The sequence below is a fragment of the Thalassophryne amazonica genome, chromosome 22 (genome assembly GCF_902500255.1).
Source record: "Thalassophryne amazonica chromosome 22, fThaAma1.1, whole genome shotgun sequence".
Lineage (NCBI taxonomy): Eukaryota > Metazoa > Chordata > Actinopteri > Batrachoidiformes > Batrachoididae > Thalassophryne > Thalassophryne amazonica.
The window spans coordinates 25,824,214-25,841,178 of record NC_047124.1 but is presented as its reverse complement, the minus strand read 5'-3'; the positions used below and the strand labels follow the sequence as shown (position 1 = coordinate 25,841,178).

Sequence of the window (16,965 nt, the reverse complement as noted above, 5' to 3'; positions counted from 1 at the left end):
ACTCAACAAAAATATAAACGCAACACTTTTGGTTTTGCTCCCATTTTGTATGAGATGAACTCAAAGATCTAAAACTTTTTCCACATACACAATATCACCATTTCCCTCAAATATTGTTCACAAACCAGTCTAAATCTGTGATAGTGAGCACTTCTCCTTTGCTGAGATAATCCATCCCACCTCACAGGTGTGCCATACCAAGATGCTGATTAGACACCATGATTAGTGCACAGGTGTGCCTTAGACTGCCCACAATAAAAGGCCACTCTGAAAGGTGCAGTTTTGTTTTATTGGGGGGGATACCAGTCAGTATCCGGTGTGACCACCATTTGCCTCATGCAGTGCAACACATCTCCTTCGCATCATCCGTGAAGAGAACGCCTCTCCAACGTGCCAAACGCCAGTGAATGTGAGCATTTGCCCACTCAAGTCGGTTACGATGACGAACTGGAGTCAGGTCGAGACCCCGATGAGGACGACGAGCATGCAGATGAGCTTCCCTGAGACGGTTTCTGACAGTTTGTGCAGAAAATCTTTGGTTATGCAAACCGATTGTTTCAGCAGCTGTCCGAGTGGCTGGTCTCAGATGATCTTGGAGATGAACATGCTGGATGTGGAGGTCCTGGGCTGGTGTGGTTACACGTGGTCTGCGGTTGTGAGGCTGGTTGGATGTACTGCCAAATTCTCTGAAACGCCTTTGGAGACGGCTTATGGTAGAGAAATGAACATTCAATACACTTGCAACAGCTGTGGTTGACATTCCTGCTGTCAGCATGCCAATTGCACGCTCCCTCAAATCTTGCAACATCTGTGGCATTGTGCTGTGTGATAAAACTGCACCTTTCAGAGTGGCCTTTTATTGTGGGCAGTCTAAGGCACACCTGTGCACTAATCATGGTGTCTAATCAGCATCTTGGTATGGCACACCTGTGAGGTGGGATGGATTATCTCAGCAAAGGAGAAGTGCTCACTATCACAGATTTAGACTGGTTTGTGAACAATATTTGAGAGAAATGGTGATATTGTGTATATGGAAAAAGTTTTAGATCTTTGAGTTCATCTCATACAAAATGGGAGCAAAACCAAAAGTGTTGCATTTATATTTTTGTTGAGTACATATATACACATACATACATACATACATATACACATACATACATACATACATACATATACACATACATACATACATACATACATATATACACATACATACATACATACATATATACACATACATACATACATACATACATACATACATATACACACATACATACATATACGAGGGCTGTCAATAAAGTAACGGTCCTTTTTATTTTTTTCAAAAACTATATGGATTTCATTCATATGTTTTTACGTCAGACATGCTTGAACCCTCGTGCGCATGCGTGAGTTTTTCCACGCCTGTCGGTGACGTCATTCGCCTGTGAGCACTCCTTGTGGGAGGAGTCGTCCAGCCCCTCGTCGGAATTCCTTTGTCTGAGAAGTTGCTGAGAGACTGGCGCGTTGTTTGATCAAAATTTTTTCTAAACCTGTGAGACACATCGAAGTGGACACGGTTCGAAAAATTAAGCTGGTTTTCAGTGAAAATTTTAACAGCTGATGAGAGATTTTGAGGTGATTCTGTCGCTTTAAGGACTTTTCACGGTGCGAGACGTCGTGCAGCGCTCTCAGGCGGCGTCATCAGCCTGTTCAAGCTGAAAACCTCCACATTTCAGGCTCTATTGATCCAGGACGTCGTGAGAGAACAGAGAAGTTTCAGAAGAAGTCAGTTTCAGCATTTTATCCGGATATTCCACTGTTAAAGGAGATTTTTTTAATGAAAGACGTGTGGACGGATCCACACGTCGGGACGCAGCCGACGCGGTGCGGCGGCACAGGAAAAACACCTCCGTGTTGATAACCATTTGTAAAATCCAGGCGGCTTTTGATGGCTTTCAGTGGAGTGAGTATATGAGAAATTGTTTAACAGGCAGGACATGTTCCAACTTGTCCTTAAGGCTTTCAACAGAGGTGTTTTTCCTGTGGCGGAGCGTCGCGGCGGCTGCGTCCCAACGCGCGGACCCGTCCGCACGTCTTTCATTAAAAAAAATCTCCTTTAACAATGGAATATCCGGATAAAATGCTGAAACCGACTTCTTCTGAAACTTCTCTGTTCTCTCACGACGTCCTGGATCAATAGAGCCTGAAATGTGGAGGTTTTCAGCTTGAACAGGCTGATGACGCCGCCTGAGAGCGCTGCACGACGTCTTGCACCGTGAAAAGTCCTTAAAGCGACAGAATCACCTCAAAATCTCTCATCAGCCGTTAAAATTTTCACTGAAAACCAGCTTAATTTTTCGAACCGTGTCCACTTCGATGTGTCTCACAGGTTTAGAAAAAATTTTGATCAAACAAAGCGCCAGTCTCTCAGCAACTTCTCAGACAAAGGAATTCCGACGAGGGGCTGGACGACTCCTCCCACAAGGAGTGCTCACAGGCGAATGACGTCACCGACAGGCGTGGAAAGACTCACGCATGCGCACGAGGGTTCAAGCATGTCTGACGTAAAAACATATGAATGAAATCCATATAGTTTTTGAAAAAATAAAAAGGACCGTAACTTTATTGACAGCCCTCGTATATATACACATACATATATATATATATATATATATGTATGTGTATATATATATATATATGTGTGTATATATATATATATATATATACACACATATATATATATATATATACACATACATATATATATATATATACATATATATATATACACATACATATATATATATATATATACACATACATATATATATATATATACACATACATATATATATATATATATACACATACATATATATATATATACACATACATATATATATATATACACATACATATATATATATATATACACATATACACATACATACATACATATATAAAAAAAATAATCACATCATACTGCCTTCACTTGGATTGGTAGTTTCCATGTCACATTACTCAGAATTTGCACTCATCTATTTTGGCCCCAGCAACCACTTGTCTCATTGCCTCATTGCTGTAAAACATCCACTCTGATTGAAAAATCAGTGGTTTTTGCCTCCGTCTTCCATGGCTAATATGATTTGGGCTGATGGGGGTCCCAACCAAGCTTGGCCGCACTGTAAACAATGCAATTAGCCCCAATTAACGTAATAGCACCATTCTCAACAGCCAACTTGTTTTTTTTTTTTTTTTGCATTGTTTATTTGATAAAATAAAAGTTGCCACATCATGCTGAGCCCACTACATTCATGAAAGGCTCCAATATCAATCAGCCAACCGATATATCTATCGGATTCAATTTGAAAATTCTCTGCTTGTATTTCTGCATGTCTTCATCTGCTGTTTGTGAGTGTTTGAAGCCAGGGGCATTAGCTTTAAATAAAAATAAATAAATTAAAAAGAGCCAAAAGCCTACACTGATTAAAAACAAAAACACACTTTTCACAGGGAACAACTTTACACTTACAAGAAAAGTTGTCAAGGTTTGACAAAGAAATGGCGTAACCCTGTTGTCCCAACAATTCTACTCGTCCTGGATATGCAATATACAAACCTCTGATTTCGTGTTATATTTCCACTCTGTAGAAGGCATTTCAAGTTGGTTCCCTGCTCATTCTTCTAGATCTCAAAGTTTGTACTGCTCTGTGCAGCATCTAGTTCAACCTCAGGCCATTCAAGAGCAATTAAAGGCAAACGCCATCTGTCAACACCATAAGAAAATCGCACAGGAAAGAACCGAGACAGCTATTCTTCCTGGATGTGGTAACAGGAGTTGTGTGATGGTGTTTGACATATAGTCCATGGGCCAAGCAGGTTGTCGGTACCACAACGTTTATAATCCAGCCTCAGTGTACCATGGCCTAGACAAAAACATATGATAGCTATCCCAGGGTGGCAGCTGTAGCCAGGTAGGCATCAATGAATGATTCTAATCAGCCAATCATACAGAAAAGTATGCCATATTATTTGTCTGATCATAAATATTCCAAAAAGGTATAGTTTGGACTATCCATGACTGAATGCTATGGCGTTATGGAGCAAAAAAAAAAAAAAAACCCACTAAAGATGGTGACAGTCAATTTCAGTTTGTACAAAGAGCAAATGTTAAAGTTGCTCCAATTTTGGTGAAATCGTTTGCACAAAATCTGTCACTGTTAGCATGGCCTAAGCCCCTTTGAGTCTGGTCTGCTTGAGTTTCTTCCTCAATATTATAAGGAAGGGAGTTTTTCCTTACCACTGCTGCCTGTTTGCTTGCTCTAGGGGTTGGTAAGGTTAGACCTTGCTTGTGTGAAGCACTTTGAGGCAGCTTTGTTGTGATTTGGCGTTATATAAATTAAATTACAGGGTAACACTTGTCATGTGTCATAGAATTCAATGGACGCTGACCTTGTTTGACCATTTTTAAATTTTGGCCCCATGTAATCCTTCATCGACCCCCAACCAGGCTAAAACTGCCAGCTTGAGATACCCATCATACCCTTTTGTGTAGTCATGGCACATTGAGGCTGGAATGTAAGTGTAGTTTAGCCACCTTAAGTGGTCCAGATTGGCTCAAAACTGCCTTCTGGCTCATGGACTAATATTGCAAAAAAATTACAAATCCATAAACTGCTCTGTATTCAATTAATTCTGTGTTTACTCTTCACAAGTGTCAGGTGGTTTCTGGTTACCACATTACATAAAAGGCTTTGTGCCCCAGAAAAGTTCCACAGTAATCAGTAATAAGAACGCAAACAAAGTCTCGAGTGATTGCCAAGGAACACAGAAATCTGAATTATTCTGAATCTCCACCCAATTATTTGCCAATATCATAAGACACTTTTCTTTTCTAATGAGGACTTTTTTCCCCATATGTTCTGTTCATTTCCGAAGTTAGAGAGATAAAATGGGGGGAGGAGGGGACATACCATTTGGAGGGTCACGTCTCTTCTCTGTGAACACAGACAAATAAAATCATTATAATACTGTGCTAAGACGTGTAGGGGTCGTTAGTGGAAAGCGCCAGTGACTGACATACAGAGAGAAGTGAGTTTACTGGTTTTTAAAGGGAAGGGTTAAGCAGGATTGTGCTGCAGGGGAAGAGCTCGTTAGAATAACCGATAGCGATGTGAGCAAGCCGCTATCATGGAAAACAAAGCTACACACTAAAGGACGGTATACACCTGTGTCAACTACAACATTCACGAGTGGAAGATGAGCATTTGTTAAGGTACGGGAGGTACAGACGCTGTTAATTAAGGAGCAGGAACAGACACGCACGAACTGAAAACACTGATAGTTTGACTTTTCTCAAACACAGAAGGTAAAACGCTGGAAGCCAAGTAGCAAACACTGCACCCGAACCATGAGGCTGAAGTGCAGGAGGACAACAATCCTTTTCAAGAGTCAATAAATGACCCACAGGGAAGGAAGGAGGAGATGAGATGGATGCCATTAATCAAGCAAGGAAGGATGAAAGTCTGATGAGTGAGTGGCAATAATAAGCATATTTAAAATGTGTATGTAAAGATTGTAAAGGTTTTTAACGTCACAGTCTGTCAGAGTTTGACAGACTAAGGACCTGTGAGCATATTGTTTTTTTTTGCACATATTGAAATTTGGGATATTCAAACCTAAGTTATTAAGCTAATATGTAAAGCTGGAGTCTCCATAAAAGTGAATTACGGAGGTCTTAAACTTTAATTTTGATGTCCCATACTTCAGCTAATAATTTATGGGACCAAAACTGAGACCATTTCACTCTGAACGTCGACAATAGGACATGAACGAAAGATAGATGGCTAATATTTATTTTACTGCTTTGTTTGCTGATCAGTCTTCAAATTTCACATGAGCTCCTGAATGTCAGCTGAAGGAGTGTTTGCAGACTGTAGAGTGTGAAACTGACAAGTGTTAAAAACAGCTGCAAGAACTGAAGATTGCAGTTAAACAGGGGGAGGATCAGCAATGGCGGAGTAAAAAGACCCAGGCAAAAACAAATAAGTTAAAAAAATAAATAAATAAATGATACACATTTACTTAAATATGTAACTTGAGGTTTGATAGAGTTTTGTTTGATTCAGGCTTTTAACAGATATTTCAACTGCAAAATTTGCTAAAAGAACATTTATCAATACCTCAGGTAATTTATTATGCAGGTTGATTGAAATTTCAATCTAATTTTTTTTTTGCCTGGTTCTTTGTGACTGAACACTGTTAAAAAAAAAAAAAAGACAAAACATTTTCAACTCGTGCTCATGTTCATCAAGCCAAATCTGATTATTTCTGTGCTGCATACAGACCTAATGACCAATGTTAAAGCTGTAGTCCCTTTTGACAGAATTCATTTGTGTTGAAATCTAGTTATAAAAACAACTTCATTTCTATGGTAAAGCACAAAATTACACCCAACTTTACTGGTGGTCAAGTATTTATTTGGGGGGGATTCCACAACTAGAGCTATGTGATCTTTCTGAAGACATGAAGGATGAAGCACATGCACAAGGTTCAAAGTTCTCACTGCAATTTCAGACTTACAACCGGGGGGGGGCGCGCACCGGGACACCCAATCAAGCTGAACAAAAGGTCTCCAATGACTCATTATATGTATTTTGTAGCTTAAAAAAAAAAAAAAAAAAAAAAAAAACATTAGTATTGACAACTGACACAGTAGACCTGTGTGAGTTAATTATTAACTGTCCAGCAGATATCCAGCTAATATGAGTATTCGAGTCCGCACTCCCAATGCTACCTACTAAATGTGAATGTCCCTTCATGGGCAGCGACATGACACCTCCTAACTGGGCAAAATACTGATGAAGTGCCCGGATGTTAATGCATTTTCAATGCGGATACACGACTGAACAGACTTGGAAAAACGCTCGCAAAATACGTTAAAAATGTCGTTCTGACCTGGATATCGAGCCAGTAAAATTAATTTACATTCAATTATGTCAGAAAAGTATTAAACTTACTCTGACACTCGCACATTCCCTAATATTAGTGTTAAAAGTTACACGGATCCAATCCGTTCCTGCTGCTGAGCCAACACGTCCTGCTGTTGCTGCATTCAGCGCAGCACAACTCAATCCCTTACAATATATATATTTTTACACAATTATTCTTTATTGACTGAGTTTCATTCATGAAGTCAGTGGTGTGGGTGCGCATCTCTGTGTGAGGCTGTGACTGTGAGTGGCACAGCGTGGGTCATTTTAATCTGCAAGCAGCGGCTCGGTTATTTAAGGCGCAAAATAAAAAAATATCGGTCTTGTCGAACATTTTAATCACTAACGACAAGTATTTTAACTAGACATTGGTCTACCAGGCAAAATATCAACTAGACATAAGAGTTAATGGTTCGTGACCTCAGATGACACAGGCACGGCAGGCAACATACACCTGTTTATCGACCAAATGTCACAAACAAAGTGGTAAGAATAACCAAAACCACTTACTTACAGAAGGAAATGTCCCTTCTTCCTCCATTTGTGGCATTGCCAACATGCACAGCTTTCCACCTGTTTCTTGACGAGACTAATTGAGCGTCTATGTGCGCTGCCTACTGAGTTGTCTAGATCTAAAATGGTGACCACGCCTCCTTGCCGGGACACGGCTCAGTGTGACTGCGGACTCTAGTATTTATATTGACCTCTCTGCCTATGCATTCAAGTTACACAGATTTTATTTGGTGTTTATTAGCTGTGTATGTTGCTGTCTGTTTCGATTATTTTTTGGCACTTTTGGTCACAACTGAAAGTCTACCATATTTCTTCTGCTTCATGATACCAACTAGGGATGTGAATCATACAACAACTCACGATTCAATTCGATTCCGATTCTTGGGGTGACGATTCGATTCAGAATCGATTTTCGATTCAAAGAGCTCTGAGAAATAGCTATATTACTTAAAAAATATTCATGTTTAAGAAAATGCAGCTTTACAAGGTTAATCAAGTGATTCTAGATGTAAATTTACTTATCTGCTTTGCTCGTTCGGAGTTGGCTGACAGTTTAGCGAAGCGCTGGTCAGTAGTCAGCAGATACCGCTGCTCCCCTCTTTTAGCTCCAGGTGATAGCGTAGCATGTGGGCTTGTGGATTTGAAATGTTTCCGAAGTACTTGACTTTCATTTTGCAGATTCTGCACACTGCATAAGTCATGTCAAGCTCCTTCTTATGCAGCAAATAATAAAATCCAAAATGCGCCCAAACATTTGCCTTCAGCAAAGACGGTGCTGGCTGAATTAGCTCTTCGTCCGCCATGCTAAGCTACAGCCACTGAACTCTGCAACGCATGAGTGTTTGAAGCACGCCGGACCCTCCCCCACCTCGCGGGGACGCTGTAGTACGGAAGCCGTTGCCTGACAAACAGTACACGCAGCGAGTAAGCAAGATTATGTTTAAAAAAATGCTTTTAAAAAATCGATTCTTGGACATTCTGGATCGATTCAGAATCGTAATAAATAAGAATCGCGATTCGGACGTGAATTGATTTTTTCCGACACCCCTAATACCAACACTAGCGTATGTAGCATAGGAGTGCTGAGTTTCCCAGAGCGTCATCGCATTTTGTTACTATATTTTACAAATCGATGCAGTTGTTTCCAAGAAAGGCAAATTTTGAATACTTGGGAATAAAACTGTAGTGGTGCCAAAGAAAATTCTTTTCACAACACAAAAATAATTAAAAAAATAAAAGGGACTACGCCTTTAATGTAGGCATTAACTCTGAATGAAGAACATAGTTGAGAAACAATTACTCCTGCTTCAAGAGCACAGAAATTTTGCCTGACTTAACTTGCAATAGGCTGAAAATAGCTCAACAATTCTGAACAAAATCCCCCCCATTCTGTCATTTTTTATTTTTTCCAGCAAGTTCAGCCAATAGAGAAGATATGCGTGTAAAATGGCAGTAAATTAGTACCAGTTTTCCTTTGTCTTCTCCCCAGCAGCTCGTTCATCTGACTACGGAAACGCTTGGCCTCTTCCTCACTGGCAAAGTTCAGACCCACTTGGCATGTCTGAACACACAAAGTTACACCCATAAATCATAGATGAAATTGATGAATAGCAAATGCACAGTATAATGTGCACAAATAAAAATGCTTCCAAGCACAATTCGTCTGTCCAAAAAGAATAAATCTTCAAACAGCAGAACAGGATACAGCTGAAAAGTCATTTTATTCATGGCTTTGGAACAACTGCTTTTCTGGGAAGTTTTAACTGAAGACAAATCAGTAGGATAATCACTCTGTCACAGCGTCAGGAAGATTTGTCTGATTCCTAATGATGGGAATTAGTTTAGAAAGCACAGCCTACTAGATCATAGATCATATTTGTACCAGAGGATTGTACCGCTCTCTCTTGGTCAACAAGTGCAATTACGATTTTGCACTCTCTTTTTATTAAACATTTCATTAAGTAAAAAGAGTTTAATATTGGGTAACAGGAAGCATTTGCAATTCAAATTTATAACAGGCTTTCTTTTTTTTTATATACACAAGCTTCTTTTTTGGTTGTTAGACATTCTGTGAAGTGAAACATCATCAAATCTGCCTGCAGCAATAAGTTTGAAAGTATTTAACAGAGGAACACTGAAACTCTGATTTGTGTTTCCAGTGCAGTTACAAATGTTTAAATGGAAAGAAAAAAACAAACAAACCTAGGATTATGCAGAAAGATAAAAGCAGCGCCATCGTTGTTAATAGCCCTTGTCCACATCTCTCCTGCATGAAATATTCTTTATCGAGAAACATAGAGGACTAAAGAAGAAATACACGTGTTATGTCAACAAATGAACAACTTACATCTCCAGCAAATGTAATGAAGTAGGGCTTGGGGAAGTAGGTGGAGAAGTTATTATACAGCTCCTGTTCAAACATCATTTTACCATCCTGAGGGAAAAACACACACAAAAATGACCATAATTTAATTAGAGAATACCAAAAAAAAAAAAAAAAAAAAAAAAAAAAAAAGACGAAGAAGAAATTCACTGAAATATACATAACTTCTACAGATATACTAATTTACCTTCATTATGAAGTTAAATGTGTACAGTTTATTTTTGCTACAAGAGTAAACATGTGCACTGGTAGCGTGTCGACTGTTTATTTTGGTTTATTTGGATTTACCTACCCTGACGTCAAACACCCTGATGAAGTAGGACCGCTGGGGATTGTCTTTGACCAGACAGGCCACACCACAGCATCTTTTAATCCAGCTGGAGCTCCTATCTGCGGCAAACACCTGGACCACTGCTGAAGACAACGTCTGGAGGAAGAATGAGAGTCACACATTGCAGCCAATATTGATATTACAAACTGGAGGCCATGTAACTGTGATAAAATTGACTCCATGTCAACTTGTAGTTAGTTTAGTTAACAGCTCTTGACTGACCTTTATGTTAAGATTTATTTTAAAAGCTTGTCTGTCATGTTTTTATTCTATGTATTTATAACCTCTGGCAAAAATTATGGAATCACTGGCCTCGGAGGATGTTCATTCAGTTGTTTAATTTTGTAGAAAAAAAGCAGATCAGACATGACAAAAAAGTCATTTCAAATGGCAACTTTCTGGCTTTAAGAAACACTAAGAAATCAGGAAAAAAAAAAAATTGTGGCAGTCAGTAACGGTTACTTTTTTAGACCAAGCAGAGGGAAAAAATATGGAATCACTCAATTCTGAGGAAAAAATTATGGAATCATGAAAAACAAAAGAATGCTCCAACACATCACTAGTATTTTGTTGCACCACCTCTGACTTTTATAACAACTTGCAGTCTGAGGCATGGACTTAATGAGTGACAAACAGTACTCTTCATCAATCTGGCTCCAACTTTCTCTGATTGCTGTTGCCAGATCAGCTTTGCAGGTTGGAGCCTTGTCATGGACCATTTTCTTCAACTTACAAAGATTTTCAATTGGATTAAGAACCGGACTATTTGCAGGCCATGCCATTGACCCTATGTGTCTTTTTGCAAGGAATGTTTTCACAGTTTTTGCTCTATGGCAAGATGCATTATCATCTTGAAAAATGATTTCATCATCCCCAAACATCCTTTCAATTGATTGGATAAGAAAAGTGTCCAAAATATCAACGTAAACTTGTGCATTTACTGATGATCTAATGACAGCCATCTCCCCAGTGCCTTTACCTGACATGCAGCCCCATATCATCAATGACTGTGGAAATTTACATGTTCTCTTCAGGCAGTCATCTTTATAAATCTCATTGGAACGGCACCAAACAAAAGTTCCAGCATCATCACCTTGCCCAATACAGATTCGAGATTCATCAGTGAATATGACTTTCATCCAGTCATCCACAGTCCACAATTGCTTTTCCTTAGTCCATTGTAACCTTGTTTTTTTCTGTTTAGGTGTTAATGATGGCTTTCGTTTAGCTTTTCTGTATGTAAATCCCATTTCCTTTAGGCGGTCTCTTACAGTTCGGTCACAGACGTTGACTCCAGTTTCCTCCCATTCGTTCCTCATTTGTTTTGTTGTGCATTTTCGATTTTTGAGACATACTGCTTTAAGTTTTCTGTCGTGACACTTTGTCTTCCTTGGTCTACCAGTATGTTTGCCTTTAACAACCTTCCCATGTTGTTTGTATTTGGTCCAGAGTTTAGACACAGCTGACTGTGAACAACCAACATCTTTTGCAACATTGCGTGATGATTTACTCTCTTTTAAGAGTTTGATAATTCTCTCCTTTGTTTCAATTGACATCTCTCGTGTTGGAGCCATGATTCATGTCAGTCCACTTGGTGCAACAGCTCTCCAAGGTGTGATCACTCCTTTTTACATGCAGACTAGGTGCAACAGTCCTCCAAGGTGTGATCACTCCTTTTTACATGCAGACTAGGTGCAACAGTCCTCCAAGGTGTGATCACTCCTTTTTAGATGCAGACTAACGAGCAGATCTGATTTGATGCCGGTGTTAGTTTTGGGGATGAAAATTTACAGGGTGATTCCATAATTTTTTCCTCAGAATTGAGTGATTCCATATTTTTTTTTCCCTCTGCTTGGTCTAAAAAAGTAACCGTTACTGACTGCCACAATTTTTTTTCCTGATTTCTTAGTGTTTCTCATTTGAAATGACTTTAGTTTTGTGTCGGTGATCTGCTTTTTTTTCTACAAAATTAAACAACTGAATGAACATCCTCCAAGGCCGGTGATTCCATAATTTTTGACAGGGGTTGTAGAACAACCTCAGCTGCTGACCTAAAACAAGCACTTTATCTTGTGATACTTATGACACTCAGTAAATAACCTATTTGAATTCAGTCTTAGCACTTTATGAAACAGAACACGAGCCTGCTGTCACTGGAGCCTTCAACATGCTGATGGAGGGTGAAGCTTTTAACAAGCAAACATTTTCTTTAGACACAATAAGCGTGCCAGACTGTCACGTAACTTTTGTTTGTTTTTTAGATTCTGAAGTAAAAACTGTGTTCAGATGTATCCACAACAAGTCACTAGGTGCTTCTTGCTCTCTGGTGTCCAAAAACAGGTGGCTTTTCTGTTTAATCTCGCAGCGTAGCCTAGCTCAGCACCGGCAGCCACTCCATGCTGTGGTTGCCAGATTTGGAGCAGGCTGGTTGTAACAAAGCTATATGGCAACTGTATCCAAGTCAGAGTTACATATAAGAAAGTCAGAGGGCAGAGTTAGGCCTGGCGGTGTGCCGACAAGGAGCATGCGTCGCTATTACCAAGGAGGGAAAAAAGTGAGATTTACTGCACAGTACAGTGACATTGTGCTATCATGTTCAGACAGATTTTACTTGGATTGGAGTTTACATAAATGCACATTTGCACTCACTCTTTAATCCCATGTCAACTCGAGTGTGCTTCGAGCATTATTTTGTGGCAAGCTGGAAATTTCATGTCATTAGGAACGACATCATGAGGATTTATCTGTGGATTTATTTACACTGCATGATGCTCCGTGCTGGGTTTAGTGATGAGCGAGTAACAAATGTGTTCCCACATCAGTGAGTGTCATGATCCCGAAGCCCCGCTATTTCTGCCAGGAAGGTAAGAAATTGAACTCTTTTTATTCTAATTTAATTATTAATATTTGAATTAAAAAGCGAACCAAAACCAGGTACACCATTGTTTTTTAATGCATCAAATACAAACAAAACGGGTGCTGTACAAAAACTTCCACTTTTACATGCACACAAAAAATTAAAAAGTAAAAGAACATAAGGAGTCCATTGTATACTATTTACATACAACAAAAGAAAATGAAGAAAAAAATAGGGCAACCGAACATTTACAGATAAAATTTGTCTATAGGGCAATTCTACGGTAACAGAATTATAATCTGAGCTAATCTGTCATGGTTAGATGCCATATGTCCAGATTTTGCTGCTGTTGTAATTCCGTTGCCATAGTATTGCCCTATAAAAGAAACTAGCTTTGAATTTGTCTATAAAAGAAACTAGCTTTGAAGCATTATTGGATTCAATCAATGACAAAGACTTATAATAAAGTTTTAGCCAACTCATTTCTCCAATGAGTACTGTTTGGTTTTGTCTGAGAAAAAAAAAAAAAAAAAAAAAAAAAAAAAATGATGGATGTAGTAGGATAAAGCTTGTTCATTCAACATGCACGCTGTATTACACATCCAGGTACCATGTCCTTTTTGCCCAATTTGGTCATGGTGGCCACACCCCTGTTTAGGCACGGCAGCGCTGTGTTAGCGGTATAGGGAATCTGCCCTCTAGCTTTCTTATATGCAACTATGACCCAAGTAAAAAGAAACAAGGTTGGATAGGATTACTTTGAAAGAATACATGTGGATTACATGTATGTATGTACATATATTTGGATTACTTGTAATCTGATTACTTTTGGATTACATTTCAAAGTAATCCTATCCAACCCTGAAAAGAAGATAGTTAAAGTAGAAATGGAGCTTTACATAAAGAACTTGAAACATGGTTATTAATAGTGGCCACTACCCGGGTTCCTACCCACCGCTGCAGCTAGCATTTATAAAATCGAGTTGACATTTGTGAATCAATTTAGAATCGGCCAACATTCTGCATTGTTATGAAACTATATTTCGAAACAATCCAATTTTTAAAATCAGTCATCATACGCAGTCTTGTGACAACCAGTGTCACGGTGCACTCACACTGTGCGAGAACTAAATTATGGTACATGTGTAACATTTTTAAACCCATTTCCACAAACAACTAGGTTGAATATTCTGACTAAAGTTAAACATGCTAAATAGCTGGTGATGGTTGCTACAGTCACAAGGCACTTAACGATATTAATACATTTCATCACCCCGCAGAGGCCTGATTATGTCAGGACCAAAAGCTGCAGGATGTGCAGCTTTCTTGCATCATTAAACTCAGAAAAATTCCTCAAATATACATTTTACACCCTCTTGTGCATTTAGACACCATTTCATACACGTAATCAAGAGCAATAAAGACACACACACAAAGTGTCAATCAACCAAAAAACAGCACACATTCAACATCTGAATACTGGACAGTGAAATGCGACTGTAATCATGTTTCTGCATGAAGCGCTGAGACAGCTTTTCTCACAGTCGCATGACAACAGTTTTGTTCCAGCTGGATGGTCAAAGTTTTGGCTTATGCGTTCTTTTAGTTAGATCCTTGGGTAATCTTGCGGGAAAAAAAACAAAAACAAAAAACTGTCAAATTACGAGTTCATCTTCTCAGAAATTCATAAAAGCAGTGCCAGGAACAAAAGTTAGATACAGAGCAGGGCTGGGCAAAAAAAAAAAAAAAAAGAGATCATAATAGCTTATCTTAATGACGGTGTAACAGTGATGAACTTTGGATATTTTTGCTCAATTGGACAGATAAAGATCCTGTTACAGAGCAGAAATGCATGAGAGTAGATTGTCTGCACTTTTCCGCTTGCACATCAAAATTTACAACCATTTTCAACCGCAGAATACAGTTTGAGCTACCAGTGTCTGGTGAGGAAGCTGAGGAAATTGATGACAACACAGTAGGCCGTGGCGATATATCGATTTTATCGATTAATTTGAGTTTTTTGATGCGGACGATTTAAAAAAAAAAAAAAGAGTTTTTTTCTCCTCTTGCTACGGCGCAGCTTTTTGTCCCCGGGACCTTCCGTAGCTCCCGCCATCCCCGTCCAGTTTCTTTCACACAACAACACGGCTAACCGCTAATGGTGAGCGAGTTTCGTCAGTGGTTTGCTGCGATATAACGTGGAACAAGTGACTGCATGCTGCAAAGTTTTTCTAAAGCCCACTGCAACAAAATGCAGCTGCACAACAAACTTATTCCAGCATCTAAAACAGAGGCATCCAGCTGTGTGGGAGAAATTCCACACTTTATGAGGGGAACAAGAGCGTAAACTCCCGCTAAAAAGAAGCTTACACTGGTGGAATCATTTACCCAAGTGTATTTTTTAAAACAAAAGAACAGTTGGAGCTTCAACTCCAGGAGGTAAGTAGGGGTTACTTTTGTCAAGTTTTTGATCAAATAAAAGCAAAACTTGTTGAGTTATCTATGTCATTTGTACTAAATGTTTGTACTAAGTGTGTGTGTGGGAGATCGGGGGACGAAAGATGAATTTTTTCTGAAAAAAGTTGGAGATTTTATTTTTAGGCCAAATCACCCAGCCCTACAACATAGGTTAGCAAACTACTAGCTGCACTGACAGTTATAGCACAGGGACAAAAAAAAAAAAAAAAAAAAAAAAGGTACTGAGGCCCCACTGTGTGGACAGACTGGTAAAACGTTTTCCACACTGAAGTTACAGACAAATAACATGCAAAGACAAAAAAGACACGTCGCCCAGCCCTAACGCAGACAAAGGGGAGACTTAAGACAGGAGATAAGTGGCAGAAAAGAGCGGGAAGAGAAGTACAGCAGGATTAGAAATGTGTATACATGAAAGAGAATGGAGAAACAAAGGAAAGAAAAGCACTTAAAAAAGGTAGAAGAAGGGGGGAGTCATGTTCCACTTATACAGCAGAAGTCATCAGAGGAGGCCGCCCATGGGACCTCTTGTAGGACAGGACTGCTGATCAGGCAGTCTGTGTGTGTGTGTGTGTGTGTGTGTGTATATACACACACAGGCAACACTGAGATCTGGACCTCGTCCACCTTTTGCCCAGTCGTGAAACAGGCACAAAGAATACCAATGAGTGAAAGCCTCTGAGTCTGCTGTGTTTGTGCTTTTCTTTGTGCAGGTGTGTGGCAGCGAGAGAGGCGGCCAAACATACTTCCACTCAGTTCCTTTGGGAGAAATCCTTCAAGGATTCTCTACAAACAACAACAACAACAACAACAACAACAAAAAAAGTCAAATCAATAATTCTTTTACTTTTGAGAAATCTTTTATTTTACTTTTTTTTTTTTTTTTTTAAATGTTCATGGAAGCACCCAGAAATGGGGCTTGAACACAGTTGAAGACAGGAAGAATGAGCTCATTATCTGCAGATGCGCAGAATCCGTTCTGCCGTTTATCCACACGTGTAATGTTAACTCATTTTCAACAAAATACACAACCACCAACTGGTTAATACTCGTGATCATCATGAGGTTTTTTTTTTTGGTCAAATTTTGCTGACAAACTGCTCCAACTATAAATGAGCAATGTGAGGTTTTCCTGCATATTTGGATGTTTCTATCCACACATATTTAATAATTCTTTCTTCACTGAAAAACACCAAGTAGTAGCTGACGTGGTTTCACCCAGACAAAAGCCATATGGGCTTAATCTTTCACATGGAATGTTGTCCATGTGTTTTCCAGTTCGGAACATATCCTGTTAACGGTAACAATAAGGGGTAGAATAGACTGAAATATATTTGCAGCTCTCGTTTTAATAAATACTTGACTTAAAAAAAGACAAGCTCCATAATTTTGCTTTTTTTAAAATAAAAAAATAAATAAACAATGCACA

The 16,965-nt window shown here is 39.1% G+C and overlaps 1 protein-coding gene across 1 annotated transcript in view; it reads right to left on the bottom strand.

The window, feature by feature from the left end:
* waslb (WASP like actin nucleation promoting factor b) overlaps nt 1-16,965 on the bottom strand; it is a 49,013-nt gene that overhangs the window by 11,230 nt on the left and 20,818 nt on the right. The window contains 4 exon segments of the mRNA XM_034163138.1: nt 4,959-4,982; nt 8,955-9,051; nt 9,838-9,924; nt 10,166-10,300. Of these exon segments, the coding sequence (XP_034019029.1) occupies nt 4,959-4,982; nt 8,955-9,051; nt 9,838-9,924; nt 10,166-10,300 (343 nt within the window).